A 17,116-nucleotide genomic window follows, 5' to 3' on the forward strand; every position below is an offset into this window, starting at 1 on the left:
AACACCCACGTCATTTGCAGAGTCAGCCTCAGCACGAGTAAATGACTCACAAAAGCTGCATTGGTAGAATCGCTGGTTTTGATCCATTTTAAGATCTCCTGCCCAATGCCCAGTGTGAGGCACAGACCAGAGCTGCAGCCTTGATGGAGAGGAGGCCGCTGATGTGTAGCCAGGTGCCTAGCAGCCAGGGTTGGGCACAGAGGTAGAGCTGCTAGCTGGGAGCCAGGGCACTGGGATTCCAGTGCTCAGTTTTTCACTGGGTCCTTAACAAGTCCCTCATTTTTCTGAGCTACCTCAGTTTCCTCTGGAGCAGATGATGGAATCTGCGGTCTCTGGAAAAGCAGTTAGTGTTTTTAACTGTTGACAGCCTCGGTTTTACTAGTTTGTATGGTTGTTTGCTTGTTTTAGACATTCACATGTGTGTAACAGAAATAACTGTCCTGGGGCTAGAGAGATGGCTCTGTGCTAAGAACACTGTAACTCTTGCAAAAGACCTGGGTTCAATTCCCAGCACCCATATGGCATCCAGCACTGACTGTAACTCCAGTACCAGGGGGTCTGATGCCTTCTTCTGGCACTGAGCATTTATGTCCACAGACGCACATGCAGGCAAAATACCATACACATAAAGTAAAAATAAATATCAAATTTGTTTTTGTTTTTCAAGACAGGGTTCCTCTGTGTAGCCTTGGCTGTATTGGAATTCACTTTGTGGACCAGGCTGGCCTTAAACGCACAGAGATCTGCCTGCCTCTGCCTTCTGAGTGCTGGGATTAAAGGTGTGAGCTACCACCATCTACCTTCATTTTTTTTTTTTTTTTTAATGAAGTATCTGGGGCTTGAGAGATAACTCAGTGGTTGAGAACACTTGATGCTTTTTGAGAGGATGGAGGTTTGGTTGCCTGCACCAACAGCAGGAGGCTCACAATCACCTATAACTCCAGCTCCAGGAGATCTGAAGCCTCTGGCTTCCGAGGGCACTCATACGCACTCGTGTGCACACACCCATACGGATACATGTAACTACATGTAATGCAAGGTTTTTATTAAAATATCCATTCTGAAAAATGGCATTAAAATATGTCATTGAATCATAATCAGGTCACCATCCTTGACAGACCAACACTCAGACCAATAAGTGTGGCCATCACAAGAAGGCCTCCGACCTCGCGGTTCCTCCCTCACTCCCAGTGGCCTTGGCGTCTGTAAAGTTCCCTTGCCCATTTCTTTCCTCCACTCTCCAAGTTTGCATCCATCCCTAAGCGCCTGAGTTATGCTAGGTTAGAACACCCTATCCTGAGTCTTTTACATTGTGCACTTCACCAGTCCTACGGCGTGCAGGGACCCCACAGTGTGGCTTGGTTGTTTCTTTAATTTACTACCATTTTAAAAACTGAAATAGTCTCATCGTGGTGGTTCATGCCTTTAATCCTGGCACAGGCAGGTGGATCTCTGAGTTCCAGGCCAGCCAGGGCTTAATAGAGAAATCTGTCTTTAAAAACAAACAAACAAACAAACAAACAAACAAACAAACCAGTCGTGGGTAATTTCAAAGAACACAGGAACGAGAGCCACAAAGCAAGTGTCTAAGAAAATGTCCCCCAGCCACCCTATCTATAGCTATTTTCTTTAATCATAGACAGTGGATATTTTGGGCTTCTCTTTGTGGAGAGCTTTTTGGACGATGGTGATTCTGACGGCTTATCAGGTTGGAAACTGCTGATTCTAGGAAGCCCATGCCTATCTCAGGCAGATGGCTTACCTTTTGCCCACCAATGAAATGCTTGCTTTCAGAGACCGGATGGGAGACCAGGGGGATGGCTCAGCAGGTAAAGGTGCTCACTGCCAGGCCTAGCCTGAGTTAGATACCCCAAGACCCACATGGTGGCAGAGGAGAATAGATTCCCACAGGTTGCCTTTGACAGCCTGCATTTGCACACCCTGGCATGTATATGTCCACACACATGTGCACACAGCCACACACGTGCAAACACACTAAAATGTGAAGCTCTTTTCCCCCAAGAAATGCTGGTTGTTTGCGCAATCAGCTTGGACTCCTTCCTGAGTTCTGTGGAATCCTGAAATAGACGGTCAGACTAGAGTAAGGAGGGGAGAGCTAGTGAGGAAGGGGTACAGCTGTCATCAGTGAGTGGATTTTCTTGGCAATCAGGCTCAGTCTCCAGGCATGGAAGAAGCGCCCAAGAAGCCAGCAAGCACATTGAGTACCAAGGAGACTGGCCTTGTCCCCTTACTCCCAGGAAGTGAGCAAGCGCCTCTCCTGCTCTCCTGTCAGGCCACTAGAGAGACTTTGTAAGCAGGTCCATTTCCAAGAGAAGGAACAGGATGCCAACTGATGAACTGGCCCACACGGGAGGACCCAGGTGTGTGTGTGGAGTCACCCGCAGTCTGCTCGGGCCGAACACTAGAGGACTGGAAGATGTCTGTTCTTGGGGCGGGTGCTGCCACTATCTCAGAAGTGGTAGTCAGTGTCCTACCTTCCCTGACGTATGTGCTGAGGAAACGGTTGTCATCTGACACTGCCAAGAGCGTAGATCCAGGACACCAAGTACTGGAGCTGGGGACACACTGCCACCAGTAGCTTTGAAACTAGAAAGCATGCCCTATCAAAGAGGAGAGCTGTAATGGAGGTAGCCCCTCAGCTTCCTTGGCTGCAGTGGTAATGTACGTCTGAAGTGGCTGGCCCTGTGGCAGTACCTCGTAACAGCACCCCTTCAATTCCATCCCTCTGGACACCGGATCTGATTCTCTTTTTGAACAGGAAGATGAAGCACCTCCCAGGCCACCACTTCCTGAACTCTACAGCCCAGAGGACCAGCCCCCAGCCGTGCCACCTCTGCCGAGAGAAGCCACCATCATTCGGCACACGTCTGTGCGGGGACTGAAACGACAGTCAGATGAGAGGAAGAGGGACCGGGAGCAGGGCCAGTGTGTGAACGGGGACTTGAAGGTGAGCTGTGAAGACCAGGCGTGCCCACTGAGCGGAAGGGGCAGTGTGACGATAGTGACTTGACAGCCTCAGACTCTGTCCACAGGTGGAGCTCCGGTCCTACGTGAGTGAGCCAGAGCTGGCCAGCTTCAGCGGGGACGTGCCTCAGCCCTCCCTGGGCCTCGTGGGCTCCGAGAGCAGGTACCAGACGCTGCCAGGCAGAGGTAAGGCAAGGCTCTGTGAAGCCTTCAGCAATGTCACTCTTGCATAGCACTCACAGACTATCCCCAGACCTCAGATCCTGGCCTGCAGCTTGGATCTAGCTGTGATGGCTGAGAGGAGGGAGGACTGGACTGACTTCAAGAGTAGTTTAGTTTTCCTCCTTTTTCTGCCTCCAAGAGCAACACCAGTGATTGCCTTAAAGCCTGATACTCTTGATCTGTTCTATATGAGCCTCATACTCAATAGTACTGGTAGGCAGATGCTGTTATGATTCACATTTTAAAGATCAAGAAACGGAGGCTGGGGCTGGAAAGACTGTTTAGTTGTTAAGAGTGCTGACTGCTTTTCCAGGAGGACCCAGGTTCAATTCCCAGCACCCACATGCTGGTTCACAACTGTCCACATAACTACCTATATCCTACCCATAAATAATTTAAGGAAAAAGAAACTGAAGGTAAGAGAAATTAATTAGCAATTGCCAGTTGGCTGACCGCAGAGGAAGCACCAATCCCAGAGCTCTGACTCCAGATCATGGCAGCCTGCGGGCTGGGGTCGTGGGAACCACCAGCACAGAGACCACATCACGTCTGTGTCAGCCTGATGCTCAGGGAATCCTTTCTTTAGCCCACAGTCTCTTCACTGGGCTCCCTGTTTATCCCTAGCTGGATTCTCCATGAAGCAGAGGGATGAAGGTTCTTGTGTCCCTTTCTGCCTGCTGTAGCCCAGCACTTCTTACATGGATCAGCTCTGTAGGGACAAAGACACCCAGGCCAACTCTGTTCTCTCTCTGTGTCCTGCCTCATCTAGGCCCCAGGAGAAAAGACCAGGACAAGTGGGTTGTTTGGAGGGCTCTCTGGTCCCTCAGGAGAGGGTGTGTGTGTGTGAGGGTGATTAGGGAGGGCTTGGGGTATGTCTAACCACAGCACACATACACCTGAGTCTTTCTTCCTCGATAAGGGCTCTCAGGCTCCACGTCCAGGCTCCAGCAGTCATCTACCATTGCTCCCTATGTCACACTCCGGAGGGGTCTGAATGCCGAAAACAGCAGTGCAACCTTCTCTGTAAGTGGCCATGGGATGTGGAGGGGCTCACACTCCACAGAAGGAAGGGGCCCTGGGATAGTAGTGACCAGTGAGCCACGGGGAACTTAAGATCTCTCTCTCTCTCTCTCTCTCTCTCTCACCGGGTTCACCAAAAAGGTCATTACACTACCATCTCTATTTTCTGCTGACTACCCTAAATTCACCCTGGAGTACAGATTGCCAGTTCAGTAGGGTAGGGCCAGCCTTGAGGTCAGTCTCTTCCTAGAAAACTCAGTAGGACGAGGGGCATTGGGTAATTAGAGGAAGTGATTTTCTGTGGCTAAGATGAGCCCAAAGAGTGTATGAGAGACTAACAGGGAGAGGGCAGGGCTGTGGCTCAGTCGGTAGTGTTTTTCTAACACATACAAGCCCCTGGGTTTGATCGACCCCCAGCACTGCATAAATCAGGTTTGATTGTCAACACCTGTAATCCCAGCATTTGGGAGGAACAGCTAGGAAGGGCAGGAGTTGAAGGTTATCCTTGGCTTAAGTAGTGAATTTAAGGCCAGCCTAGGCTACCTGAGATTCTGCGCTAAAATCAGGAAGGAGCAATGCCCCTCGCCCCATCTACTCTGTGTCTCGCCTCCTCCTCAGAGACCCAAGAGTGCCTTGGAGCGCCTGTACTCAGGGGACCACCAGCGGGGCAAGATGAGTGCAGAGGAGCAGCTGGAGCGGATGAAGAGACACCAGAAGGCTCTGGTCCGGGAGCGCAAGAGGACACTGAGCCAAGGAGAGAGGACGGGCCTGCTCTCAGCCCGATACCTCAGCCAGCCACTGCCTGGAGATCTCGGCTCAGTATGTTAGGCGGGACTGGGACAGAGGCCAGAACATCCCTAAGTCCCCCAAGCAGATGCATGTCACCTCCCAGGGTGGTGACTTAGATGGTTGAGTGAACATCCTGAGGGGCTGTTTGCCCACAACCCCAGCTGCGTGTGTGAGCTGGCCAGAGGATGACCGGGAAATAGTAGTAGGGAGGATCTAGCAACAGAGGCCTCATCCTTTCTCCGTAATAAGTGAGAGGAGGCTCTCGGCTGAATTAAGGACCTGAGAATGTAGGATTCGAGGAGTAGAGGAAGATGGTGAGGAACTGTATGATATGCAAGTCAACCGCACGGCCTCCCAATGTCCCAAGCAGATACTGCAGCCAGGGGAGGCCACTTATTCAGCTAAGGGTTGGTGTTCCCCGACCCTGAGGTGCTGGTAGTCTCCCGCAGCCCCTGTGCTGAGGCCTCAGGTACTCAGGAGGGCTGGGGAAATTGGTGCTGCCCCCAATGGCTGGCACTGCACCTGCCCACGGGTGCCTTAGACCCATTGTAGGGACATTCCATTTGGCTTTCGGGCTTGGAGCCCCCAGTTCCCCAGCCCTCTAGCCTGATTGCTCCTTCCCTAATTCATTGCACAAGCTCCTACGCTTCTAGTGTCCGCGCTCATCGCCTCTAATCCTGCCTGATTGTCTTTACAGATGCTCTGAATTGGTACTGGCCCCTCTCTAACCGGCCAGTGCTGTCTCTGACCAGGCTTGTACTAGCAGCTCACAGCTCCCTAGCCTAGTAGGCACCCCTAGGTGTGACTTACCTCTCCACTGTCCAGCTTTGTGTAGGCCAACTAACTGGTAATTCACTCATCCCAAAAGCTGCTCTGTGAGGACCACAATCATTAGCACAGGTCTGGGCATTGGGGACTTACCGATTCCATGCCTTACACTGGACAATAAACATCAACTTTAGAGAGGGCCATTTGGTGGTAATCCCTCCTATCCCTCATGATTCCTTTTGGAAAAGCTTTTGTAATTCTGACTCAGTAACTCGAATAGATAGCAAAATAAACTGTATGCAGAGGGCCTCTCTGCACCCGTTAGTCATCAATGACTAGAATAATGTCTTTAACAGCTATAAACCCATTGACTTTTAAGTATTATAAGTAAACATCGTATGGGACAACCCTGACTTTCTATACCCTGCTGTCTGAAACACAGAGAGCATTTCAGAACCATAACTCCAATGCCTTGTACTTTTTCTTTGGGGGGAAAAGGCTTGTATAAGTTTCATCAACGCCAATAAACATGTTGCTTCCCACTATGGATTGGCGTGGTTCTTCCGCAGGGTACTTCACTGAGCGCAGTGAACTTTTGCTGTTTGTGAAAGCAATCAGGCTGGGTTTAAATGAGGACTTGTCTCTTTTTGAGCACTTGTGAGCGTGTAAGGAAATGAGTGTTTTCTTTGTGAACCATTAAATTTATCCCTGAACTTCAATTGTCTAAGTCTTCCAAACTGTAAATGGAAAAACAAACACCATTCCATTGGTTTGATATGGAGAACCTGAGCTTGTGCATGAATGTGTGGAACGTGCTGATGGGGCATTGGGCTTGGGGTCAGGGTGGGATGTGAAGCATCTTTGGCTGCTGGGGTATTGTGAGGTGAATGAGGTGAGAAGGAGGAGGCAACCTGAGGCATAAGCATGGTCTCATCCTCACAAGAGAGTCCTTTGTTCTTTTAAGGTCAGAGGTCTGAAGTGAACTGGAAGCCATCTTGGAGCTGCATAGCTGTGCTTGGGTAAATCTTTCCCTCCTAGGAAGAGACGTTGGTACAAAGTTGCCACTGTGAAAGAGCCTTGGCGCAATTAAGTCTGATCTCACTTTTAGTTTCAGTGTTAGTTTGTTTTCTAGCTTAAGGAAAATGTCTTATCTTAAATGGTTACCGTTTTCCACAGCAGTTTGCTACACTTGTGGCCAACCAACTTCTTCCAACTGGTTGAAACTCTACCGCTGCTGGAATGCAGGTTCCCAAACTCTGTATCTGGCCTGCCCGGAACTCCCACCAGAGAGTCATCCCCAAGAGCTTGAAGGCTGTGAAGGGCTTGGTTTTTTCCCCACTGTTGGTTGCCCGCCCGCCCAGAGTGTATGGCTCCAAACCAGAAGCCCTTGGGGGAGGAGTATTTAGGAGGGTCAAGTCACCCTCTTGTACCCAGGAACATTTTGGATCCCTGTGGACCACTGTGAGCTAAAAGGCATGGGTCTTCCTCTAGTACCCAAAAGATGCACATTTGAGTACACAAAGGTCCACAGAGCACAGCTATCAGTGTGGAAGAGGCTACAAGGAGGAAGGCAGAGGCCTTGTTTTCAGTCACACAACAGCCATGACACTTGTCTAACGTCTCAAAAGTTCACCTTCCCAGGACCCCAGGCCTCAGGGCCCCGTGTGGCTCTTTAATGAGTTGAGAAGTGAGGTTAACCCTCTCCTCTGTTGCCAGTGGAAGCGAGAACAAGAGTTTGACCTGCAGCTGCTGGAGCGGGCTGCACAGGGGGACAGAAAAGACAAAGAGGAGGGCTGGCTCAAAGTGCAAGCCACACCTGTCATGGAGCTGGACCTGGAGCCACAGGACTATGACTTGGACATCAACAGAGAGGTAAGGATAGGGGCTTCCTTCGTGCTTTCTAGAAGTCACCAGGCAGGGTTCTGCTTCACTCTTGCCCAAGAAGGTAGATACATGAACAAAGACTTGAAACCATGAAGGCGTCAGTGTACCTATTTCTGTAATTGGGAGCAAATTGTGCCCCTGTTCCTTAATGGTGATGTGGGGAGAATTAAGTGACTCAGCATGTTCCCAAGAAGATTAGAAAATGTTCCCTTGATCATTACTGGTGGCCCTCAAAAATGACCTCTTAGGCAGACTGTAGCTCTCATAGTGGTGGGAAAATACAGGGCAAGTCTGAAAAAATCACAGGAGACATTTCCAGCCAGGACTGGAGCCAATTTTGGTCTGAACTCTTCTGCTGCCCTCTGGTGGCGCACTTGCCTCATGACAGGTCAGACCTAGGAAAACAAGGCATGAGAAAGGGAGTGAGTACTTTTGGTCTGTGGACAGTGTCTGCAGCTGCTTCTGTCCTTTGTGTCTGTAGTAGGCATGTTATAAATGTCTGCTGGTTGAAGACGTTGCTATATGAATTTTCAGTGCCTCAAAACATTTGTATAGGGACTTGACCTGCTGAATTTTTCCCAGGTATAGGCTGAGTTTGGGTGAGACTCTTAAGTCTTCCGTGGGTCTGTCTGACTCACCTCAAGTGCCCTACTCAGGGCTGGGGGATGTGGGGGCTTTGCCACTGTTGTTGTTGTGTGTTAAAATCTGGGTCTCACACATGCCAAGTACATAGACCTACATATCTCCCCTTCTGTTTTCAAGAGACAGGGCAGATCCATTTACAAGCTGGGGTTTTTTGTTTTGTTTTGTTTTGTTGTTGTTGTTGTTGTTGTTGTTGTTGTTGTTTTTGAATGGTTAGGGGCTCTTGGGGAAGTGGTGCTCTGAGAACAAAGAGAACACTGTAGGTTTGTTGGTACTTGAATTTCTGGGTTCTTGCAGCCAGCAAACCCGACTTTCTGCCCCAGGCCTGTCTCTCTGACAGCCTAAACAGTGGAAGCCAGCAGCCTGGGCTTTCTTATTCACACCTCCTCGAGCTGCAGTGCTGGGATGCCCGCTGCTGCCTAACTGCCCGGCGGGCAGCCCGGGGAAGTGTCTTTCCTTCTCTAACTAAATCCTCCCGCTATAGTGAAATCTACCTCCTTCTCTAGCTCTGTCCCGGTCAGATGACAGATTTTTCTTGCCACCTCTCCATAAAGTGAAGGGCCACTTGGGTTTAATTCTGCTACTGAGACTAAAATCAACCCAGTCAAGGGGGAAGAAAACTACTTTGAGGCAAATTAAGATGACATTTTGAAAAGTCACAATCTTAAACAGTCCTAAAAGTGTGGTTGGAGGTTTTCAGAGCTTTAGACAACAGGTTAAAAACAGGGATTTCCGACCAGTGCTGGCAAAGAAAGAAAGAAAGAAAACTAAATTATCTTTTTTAAAAAATTTTAAATAAGATAACTGGTAGAGTTGGTTCTTTCCTACCATGTGCTTAGCAGCGAGCACCTTTACTGCTGAGCCGTCTCTCAGTGTGTAAGTTAAACATTCCTACAGGAGAGGGGCGCTGTGAGTGCAGGATCTCTAGGTAGTATAGGGGTGGGGTAGTATAGGGGTGGGGTCTTGTCACCTGGGAGAAACACCTCTGTCCTTGGGTGAGACTCCCTAAGGTTAGAGATGAGTGCCTTCTCTGCCCCCGCTCCCCCAACACTTTCCTGGAGGAAAGAATGAGAGAGCTTTTAGGAAAGGTAACTTAGATAAACCTACAGAGTCAGGCTCGGGGCGGGGTGGAGAACTGAAGAGAAAACCAACCACCTGTCTTCATACACTGGGGTGAAGGTAAAAATCTATGCTCTGCCCGGAAGTGTGAAAAGCACCTTGGTTATTAACTGGTTGCCTGCTGTTATTATTGGTGTAAGCTTTTCAGTCAGTCAGGTCTGACCCATATGCACCCCAGACTCAGAAGTACATTTGAGGGGTTGGGGATTTGGCTCAGTGGTAGAGCGCTTGCCTAGGAAGCTCAAGGTCCTGGGTTCGGTCCCCAGCCCCGAAAAAAAGAAAAAAAAAAAAAAAGAAGAAGAAGTACATTTGAGATGGGAAAGGTTTTACTACGGTGATGTCAGTTCACCCATCAGTTTTGGGTGGTCTGTAAGCTGCCTGGCTGTGGTTCGACCTTTTTTGTTTGTTTATTTGGTTGATTGGTTGGTTGGGTTTTGTTGTCATTTTCTGTTTTGAGACAGAACCTTTCTAGGTAGCCCTGGCTGGCCTGGAACTTACTATGCAGACTAGAGTTCCTCTTGTCTCTGCCTTTCCATTGCTGGGGTTAAATACACATTAAATATCTCACAGCCCTGAAGTAGGACACAGACTTTGGCTTCCTCCCTCCCTCCACCCATCGATTGTCAGTCGTCCATTACAGAGGCTTTACTGAAGGACTACTTGGTGCCAGGTCCCTGAATTAGACAGAGCAGAAGAGAGTTCCTTAGGTGGGGAGGACACTAGAGCTCCTGAGAGCCCGTGTGCCTGGAGGGTCAGCTCACTGGGGCTTTGAGTGTCACACTAAGGATCAAGTGCTTCCTGTGATTGTCTCAGAGTGTTGCCTGCCTTGCTCGTTTCCTTTCCCTTGGCCTCCAGGAAGCTGTCTAGTGTGACCGGAAGAGCATGTGCTTTGGTGTGAGACCCAGGTTCAAATCCTTAGTTCCACAACCGATTCATTTGATGATCTTAGCAACTTTCTTCACCTATGTGTGTGGGGCTGAGTGAGCCGTGGGGAACAGGCCTGGACAAGAGTGGGGTTGAGGCATGTCCAAACCCTAGAAATCTTGTCCTGATATTGGCAGGAGAAGAATTACTTCCCTCTCTTCCCCCCCAAACCCCCACACATATCGCCCTGGACCTGCATGTCCCAGTGCATATAGACAAATATTCCTACCTTTTCCTCACCAGAGGAGGTCATGTAGTCCAGCAGCCAGGTTAAACTTCTTTCCCCCTTATAAGGTCCTGTCCAGCAGCCCCTGGAATTCTTCCTTATGAAAATGATGCATTCCAGTAGCTTTGCCCCAGCCAGTGAGGCACACTTACCCCAAAGCCTCTACCCACTTCCCAAGGGGTTAAACAGCCTTTGCTTCCCACAATTGCAGGAGCTATCAATGAAGCCTGCCTCCCTTTGCCGGAGGCCTCCATCACCCCTGCTGCCATCATCCTCTCAGGCTACCTGTCTGATCCCGAGGGTAGAAAGGGTGGGGAAAACTTGTCTCAGACCAGAGCATCTGAACTCACCCTCTACCCTACCCCTGATCCTCTCCCCAGCTGTCTAAACCAGAGAAGGTCTCCATCCCGGAGCGGTATGTGGAACTAGACCCTGAGGAACCACCCAGCATGGAGGAGCTGCAGGCACGGTACCAAAAGGCCGAGAAAATACGCAATATCCTTGCGCGGTCAAGGTCAGCCTTACTAGACGCCTCACAGACTCCGTCTCAGGTGATAGGTCAGATGAGGAGAGCCAGGCCGGGCTGACTGGTCCTTACTTTCTAGGCTTTGTTTCAAATGAATTCCTCTGATTGAAGTGGGTCGGCGGGTACTCAGACGAGAAAGTTTGCCTCGGTCACCTAAAAGGCACTGAAGACTTGTGAAGGGTTCCTGTCCCAGGTCCATGTCCCCATATCTGCCCCCAGTGACTGGCAAGTGTGATCCATTTGCCCAGACACTAGTGAGGTGGACTTAGTGGAGGTCACTTCCAATGGTGGTCCTCTTAACATGTGTGCCCACACTCCCTTACAGGTCCATAGATGGGCCCAGACTCTACATACTTCCTAAACACTGAGCTTGGACAAGAGGTTTCTCTGACCTCCGAGCTTTCCTTTCAGAGTTCTATTAGCCATTTCATATCTGGATTTATCAGGAGTCCCTAGCTGGAGCCCTTCACTTGTGTTCCTTGTGGGTTTAGGGAGAAGTAGGCATTCTTGTCTTGGAAGAAAACGGGCAGTGCACATCTGATGCCCCACAAGTGTTGAAGATTCACTCCCTGCAGCCAGGGAGACACCTGAGGCTGATGGCCAGGGTGTCGAGACTCACAGCCTTCTCTCTGGCCCCCAGCAGCATGTGCAACCTGCAGCCACCAGGCCAGGACCGCAACAGCCTGGCCGACCTGGACACGCAGATGCAGGAACAGGAGCGGATAATCAACATTTCCTATGCCCTGGCCTCTGAGGCCTCTCAGCGTAGCAAGCAGGTAGCAGGTAAGGCCGTGGGCACCAACCTCCAGGGCCCAGTCCCTGCCTGCTGCTCTTAGCGACCTGTCCTAGAGTCAGGAAGTGAGCAGGTATTGGCAGGTAAGGGTGTGTTCTCTGCCCTGCCTGACCCAAGTGACAGAAGAGCTGCCACTCAGCTCCATACCTGCCAGCTCTGAGACAAGGAGACGGGGACATCTCTTTCCTTAGGAAGAATGGGCAGATGTGACACTCGAGCAGGCCTTTCTTGGTGGGGCAAAGCAAAGAGCTCCCCTGACCTAGCCTAGATACCCTTTCTTGGTCTTCAAGCCAAAGCACTCACTCACCTTGTCAGTGACCCTGTGGCAGAAAGTAGGAGAATCGAGAATTGAGGCTTTTGGCAGCCCAGCCAAAAGAATATCACCGCAGTGTAGAAACAGCACATGGCTGCTGTGTTGTATATGAAGGCTGCTTTAAGCATGTGTCTGTAAGCCCAGTGGTCAGGAAGCTGAGGCAGGAGGATTGCTACATGCATGTGGTAGCCTTATAGTTCACCAGCTATACTTTGCCCCTTATACAGAGGCCATTGTGTCTGTCTGTGGTGCCCCTGGCCAACTATACTGAGACAGACAGTCAGAGGACTCAAAATCATACCATTCCATCTCCCTGGTCCTCTAATCCAACTGGCCAGCCCTGTGGCTGCCAGCCCTGGGGTGTCTGGAGCCAGGAGTGGCTTGGGCATCCTTTTGGAGGCCTGTGAGTGGTAAATGATCAGACAGACACCAGAGTCTCAGGAGCAGCCTGCTTCTCTGTTCCCATGCCCCGATGCTACGGAGCTCCTAGAAATACAGCCTTGTATGGTGGCTTATTCCCAGCCAGGGAGGTGTAGACAGGTTGATGAGGATTTCAAAGTCATTCTTGATTATGTAGCAAGTTTAGGCCCAGCGTTGACTATGAGGCCTTGTCTCAAAACAAAACCAGACTAAAGCAGATCTCTGACGCCTCTGTTGCCCTTTCTCTGTCTGGACATGTAGAGGGGCTGAAAGTGGTCTTGTGTTGGCTGGGACTTAGGCAATCCCATCTCAGCGGCCTTTGAGCCCCTCCGTGGGAGGCTGCCCCTGCCCTCCAAGCACCTCCTCACTGCTGTGCTTGCTCCCACTCTGTGCCTCCACCACATCTTACGTGGCTCTGGGGTTGAACTCAGGGCCTCTGGTATGCTGGGCTGGCCCACTGGTCACTGAGCTATGCCCCCAGCTTGCTCTCACTGTGACCAATCCCTTCTGCTTCCTCCCTCACAGCTGATGACCCCAGCCCTGACTTTCTGCCCTACCTCCTGTTCCACGCCTTTCTTCACTCTTGCTCTCTCCCCCGAATCAGAAATTACAGGCAAGCTAGGCCTCACGGATCTGCCCCTAGGGCCAGGCCACACAGTCTTGCCAGGCAGGGCATAAGATGGTGTGGGTGGACAGACGATCACTCTAACACACCGCTTGGTTCCTGTGTGCTCTGTCCAGTGCAGCCGCTGGCCCTCCTCCCGCCTAAAGCCCCCCTGTCCTCAAGGACGGTGCCACCTTATCCCCCCCTAAGCAACGGACTGCACTACACCTTTGTCTAACGCCTTCAAGTAAGAGCCCCTGCTGGCCTGCTGCTGTGAGAGCCCTGCCATGCTGGCCTGCTGCTGTGCGCCCGTAGTCCGAGCATGCCCTCCTGCCTTCCCACTGCCGCTGAGCTGACTGCCATGCTGCCTGCTGCTGCTTCCTCATGGGCACTGCGGCCGCTGGGGGCTGGGGTCGGGGAAGCTGCCATGATGGTAGCAGTTGGAAGAGAAGGAACTTAGGCCTCTATAGAGCCAACATCAAAGGTGCTATTGTGCTAAGTACCTTGGGGGAGTTCCCCCCCTTTGCTGTTGCTAGATGATGTCGCCATTTAGAGAGTTCATTCTGCAGAGCTGTACAGTTGAGGTACAAGAAAAGAGCTGCCAAGAAAAAAACACGTCTCATACTTAAGTCCATTTAGGGTTTCGTGCTGGGCTGCAGCCCCAGCTGTCCTGGGCCACATAGAGTCTGTGGGCCATGGGTTGGACCTGTCTACTAGGGCACTAATAGCCCTTGCTCGTTCTCTCTTCCCAGAGCAGCCTAATGTCCCCAGCACAGGTCACGATGCCAGTGTCCAGGGAAAAGAGAATTAGGTCTCACTCTTTCAGGGCTTTAGCATAGAGACTGGGTTATAGTCCCGGGTCACAGAAGACAACAGACCCTGAGGGACTGGGCTCAGTCCTCACACAGTAAGGCCTGGCATTTTATCAGTCACTGGGTGCCTTAGGGAAGAGACAGAGACAAGTCCAGAATCACAACTCATCAGGATGCTTGATAAGACCCCATGAAGTGAACAGTTGACAAGGACAGGCAGTAGGTAAAGGAAGGAGCTTTGCCCTCACCACTCATACTCCACCCCACCCCCAGGAGCCAGCTCCTGTCCAGCCGTGAGTGAATTCATGGCCTGGGTCAGCTGCCCCTGTGTGTATCCTCACCTGAACCGCAGCGATGACACTAGAGCTCCCTGCAGCCCGTCTCTTCCTAACAGTCTGCCTTGCTGTCAGTTTGCAAAGAGCTCCCTTCTCTTTCCTTTACTGGATTATGGTCACCCTTGTTGAGGGGCTGCTGTGTGCTAGGCATGGTGCTGAACATCTCCTGATCTCCCAACTACACTATAAAGCTGCTCACTCCATTCTGTAGCCGAGGAGATGCAGCTCAGACACCTGAGGGACTTAGCCAAGGAGGTGAAGCTTGTGTCAGGGTGCAAAGCCCTTTGGTATGAACCCACACTTGTATCTCTATCACTGATGGCTTGTGGGCTCATCCAGGTCACTCCCAGAAGCTCCAAGGGTCTGCAGAGGATGATGATGGGGTATCGCTGTGCACTGGGGTCCTCCAACTTAGGACTGCCCCTGCTTCAGAGCCGGTAGGTTCTAGCAGCCTGAGGGCAGGAGGAGAGGTAAGCCAGCTTGGGCCTAGTCTGGCTCTCAGGATGGGTAGAGCAGAACTCCATGGAGAGCAGCAGCCATGTCCTTTGTAAAGGCCTCTGGGGACTTACCAGAACCCCAGTTATAGATGTGCTTTCTTAGAAATCTGAGCAGGCAGAGGTGCCAGGGAGAGTCTCTGTTCACTCGAGCTTTTCAAGTCCCAGACTCTGTCTTGTGCTAGGCCTTGGACGCTCTCTCCAGACCTCAGCCTCTTCCTCTCCTGGCACTACATGCCTAAGAACCACTGTGTTCTTAGGTTAGAAAGCAGGGCCACAGCAGTGGGGCTCTCCAGTCCTCCCGAGAATAAAAAGCAGAGCCTTTCCATCCCCCAAGGCTTGCCCAGGCCTTGGCTTACAGCAGGGCAAGTTTGTGAACCTGTGTGAGCACATTGTGTTTCCTAGAGTGGAAGGAAAATGAAACCCAACACTTTGGGTCCTAGATGAAAAGGTCCCGTGACAGCGGCCGCCTTGCCCACACACCCTGCTCTGCTGCCCCATCTTCCAGCCCCTGTCATGCGTGTGCACAAACATGTCCACTCTGATGACAGGAGCAAAGGTTTTCCGGCCTCTCATTGTCTCCTGTGCTTTTTGCTAGCCCAGGCAGTAACGGACCCATGATCCAGTGTGCATTGGAGAAGCGTGGAGCCAGGGTCCCAGCGAAACCAACATCTTCCTGGGATATGGCCCTCTCTGCCCACTGTGGAAACCCTTCCAGCTGAACAGGGGCTCTGGCTGGAGGAGAGAGCAACCTACCCACCATGGTGGGTGCAGCATGGAGCCAGGGCCCCATCCTACCACATGCCCATTTGTCTCGGTCCAGATTCCTTTTTACAGATGACAAGCACTTTTGATACACGATGTGAAATATACTGTATTTTAGAATCAGGATATATTTTATAATGCTCACCTCAAGGACTGGATGACTGGTAAGGAGAGCCTGCAGGGTTTTGTAGACACACATAGGGTTTCAGGTACTATGGGGGGCGGGGGGATAATGGGTAGGGAGAGGGGCAGGCAAGCAGGGGCCACTTCCACCACCCGTGAGCCCAGACAGTGACAGGATTTGAGGCTGTCTTCCAGTATGAAGCTCACTGTGCTGTCCAGGAAAAGAGAGGCAGTCGACTGCTGGGATCTGCGTCCCTGCTGATACCCAGCCTTGGACACTCCACCTGGATGGCTCAGGGAGCCTGTCTGTGCCTTGGCCCTTGGTTCTGACTGAGGAGCAACCATGTGCTCAAAAGCCTTGGCTTCTTCGTCTGTCGATGGAGTGACGTTTCCTCAGCAAACAATTCTCAGAAGAAGAAAAAAAAAGCCCCTGTGAGTGGAAACTGGAGAAGTGTTATAGCAATAAACGCAACATTGGGTGGTATCTGCCCACAGATGCCTAGCCTTGAGCCATCCCTGCAGCCAGGCAGTGCTAAAGGACCTTTGCTGTCTGCTGTGGGGAAAGCCCAGACAGCTTCCCTTGACTCCGTCTGGTGAGGAGGGCAGGCAGGGCCGGGACACGGGATTGTGACTTGACGCCAGCCCCGCTGAGGAGGAGGGGGCTCTGCCAGTCTCGGGGTTTGGCCCTTTATTTAACATGTCTCATGATATTCTACATGCGGGAAACAATGAGAACAAAAAAACACCTTCATTGGGCGGAGCCACATTTTAAACAAAAATTTGTCTTTGACTATGCTTAAAAGAAGAAGAAGAAAAATCCTTGAATATATTTAGAAGTTACTGTCTGTTTTTAACTAACTCCATATGCTGCCAGTATCAACTTCATGACATTTGCCAAAATAAGATTTTATTTTTTGCCTTTATAAGATTTTGTTGGAAAAATGAAATGAATATTTTGCAAGAAAAAGTTAATTTAAATAAAAGTGTAATGGTTTGCAAAAAAAAAAGTGATGTATAGATTAAAATATTAACCTCATCTGTGTCCTGGTTTTTGCTGGCTGTGTTTATTCACTATGGACTGTGCACACTTACCCTGCGTCAACCCTCTGCCTCCTCCTCACTGTGTTACGTACGAGAGATCCTTCTCACTGACAGCTCCTTGACATTTGAGTAAGTTTGGAGGCCTGAGGGGTGAGGATCCCTTTCCCACCCCCAGGCAAGGATCGATATTTGGGGCTGGCTTGGGCTGGCCAGCCCTGATCCAATCCAAGACAGCAGAAGTGGTACAACGGGCCCTCAGCCAACCCACACACTGTGCCCGTTCAAACGAGGCCTGTTAGTGATGAACCGTT

General features: G+C 50.8%; 1 protein-coding gene across 4 annotated transcripts in view; it reads left to right on the forward strand.

The window, feature by feature from the left end:
- Plekha7 (pleckstrin homology domain containing A7) overlaps positions 1-16,806 on the forward strand; it is a 180,763-nt gene extending 163,957 nt beyond the window's left edge. Inside the window, exons 13-21 of one of the 4 annotated variants that reach the window (XM_032892833.1) lie at positions 2,780-2,968; positions 3,054-3,171; positions 4,127-4,230; positions 4,846-5,046; positions 7,501-7,656; positions 10,960-11,093; positions 11,749-11,888; positions 13,373-13,482; positions 15,475-15,564. In XM_032892833.1, the coding sequence (XP_032748724.1) occupies positions 2,780-2,968; positions 3,054-3,171; positions 4,127-4,230; positions 4,846-5,046; positions 7,501-7,656; positions 10,960-11,093; positions 11,749-11,888; positions 13,373-13,473 (1,143 nt within the window). In that variant the 3' untranslated portion in view covers positions 13,474-13,482; positions 15,475-15,564. Of the gene's footprint in view, positions 1-2,779; positions 2,969-3,053; positions 3,172-4,126; positions 4,231-4,845; positions 5,047-7,500; positions 7,657-10,959; positions 11,094-11,748; positions 11,889-13,372; positions 13,483-15,474 lie in introns of all 4 variants that reach the window. The other 3 variants (XM_032892837.1, XM_032892836.1, XM_032892835.1) reach the window with 3 other exon arrangements.
- Positions 16,807-17,116: the final 310 nt, after the last annotated feature.

This window comes from Rattus rattus, chromosome 2 (assembly GCF_011064425.1).
Source record: "Rattus rattus isolate New Zealand chromosome 2, Rrattus_CSIRO_v1, whole genome shotgun sequence".
NCBI classification, from domain to species: Eukaryota; Metazoa; Chordata; class Mammalia; order Rodentia; family Muridae; genus Rattus; species Rattus rattus.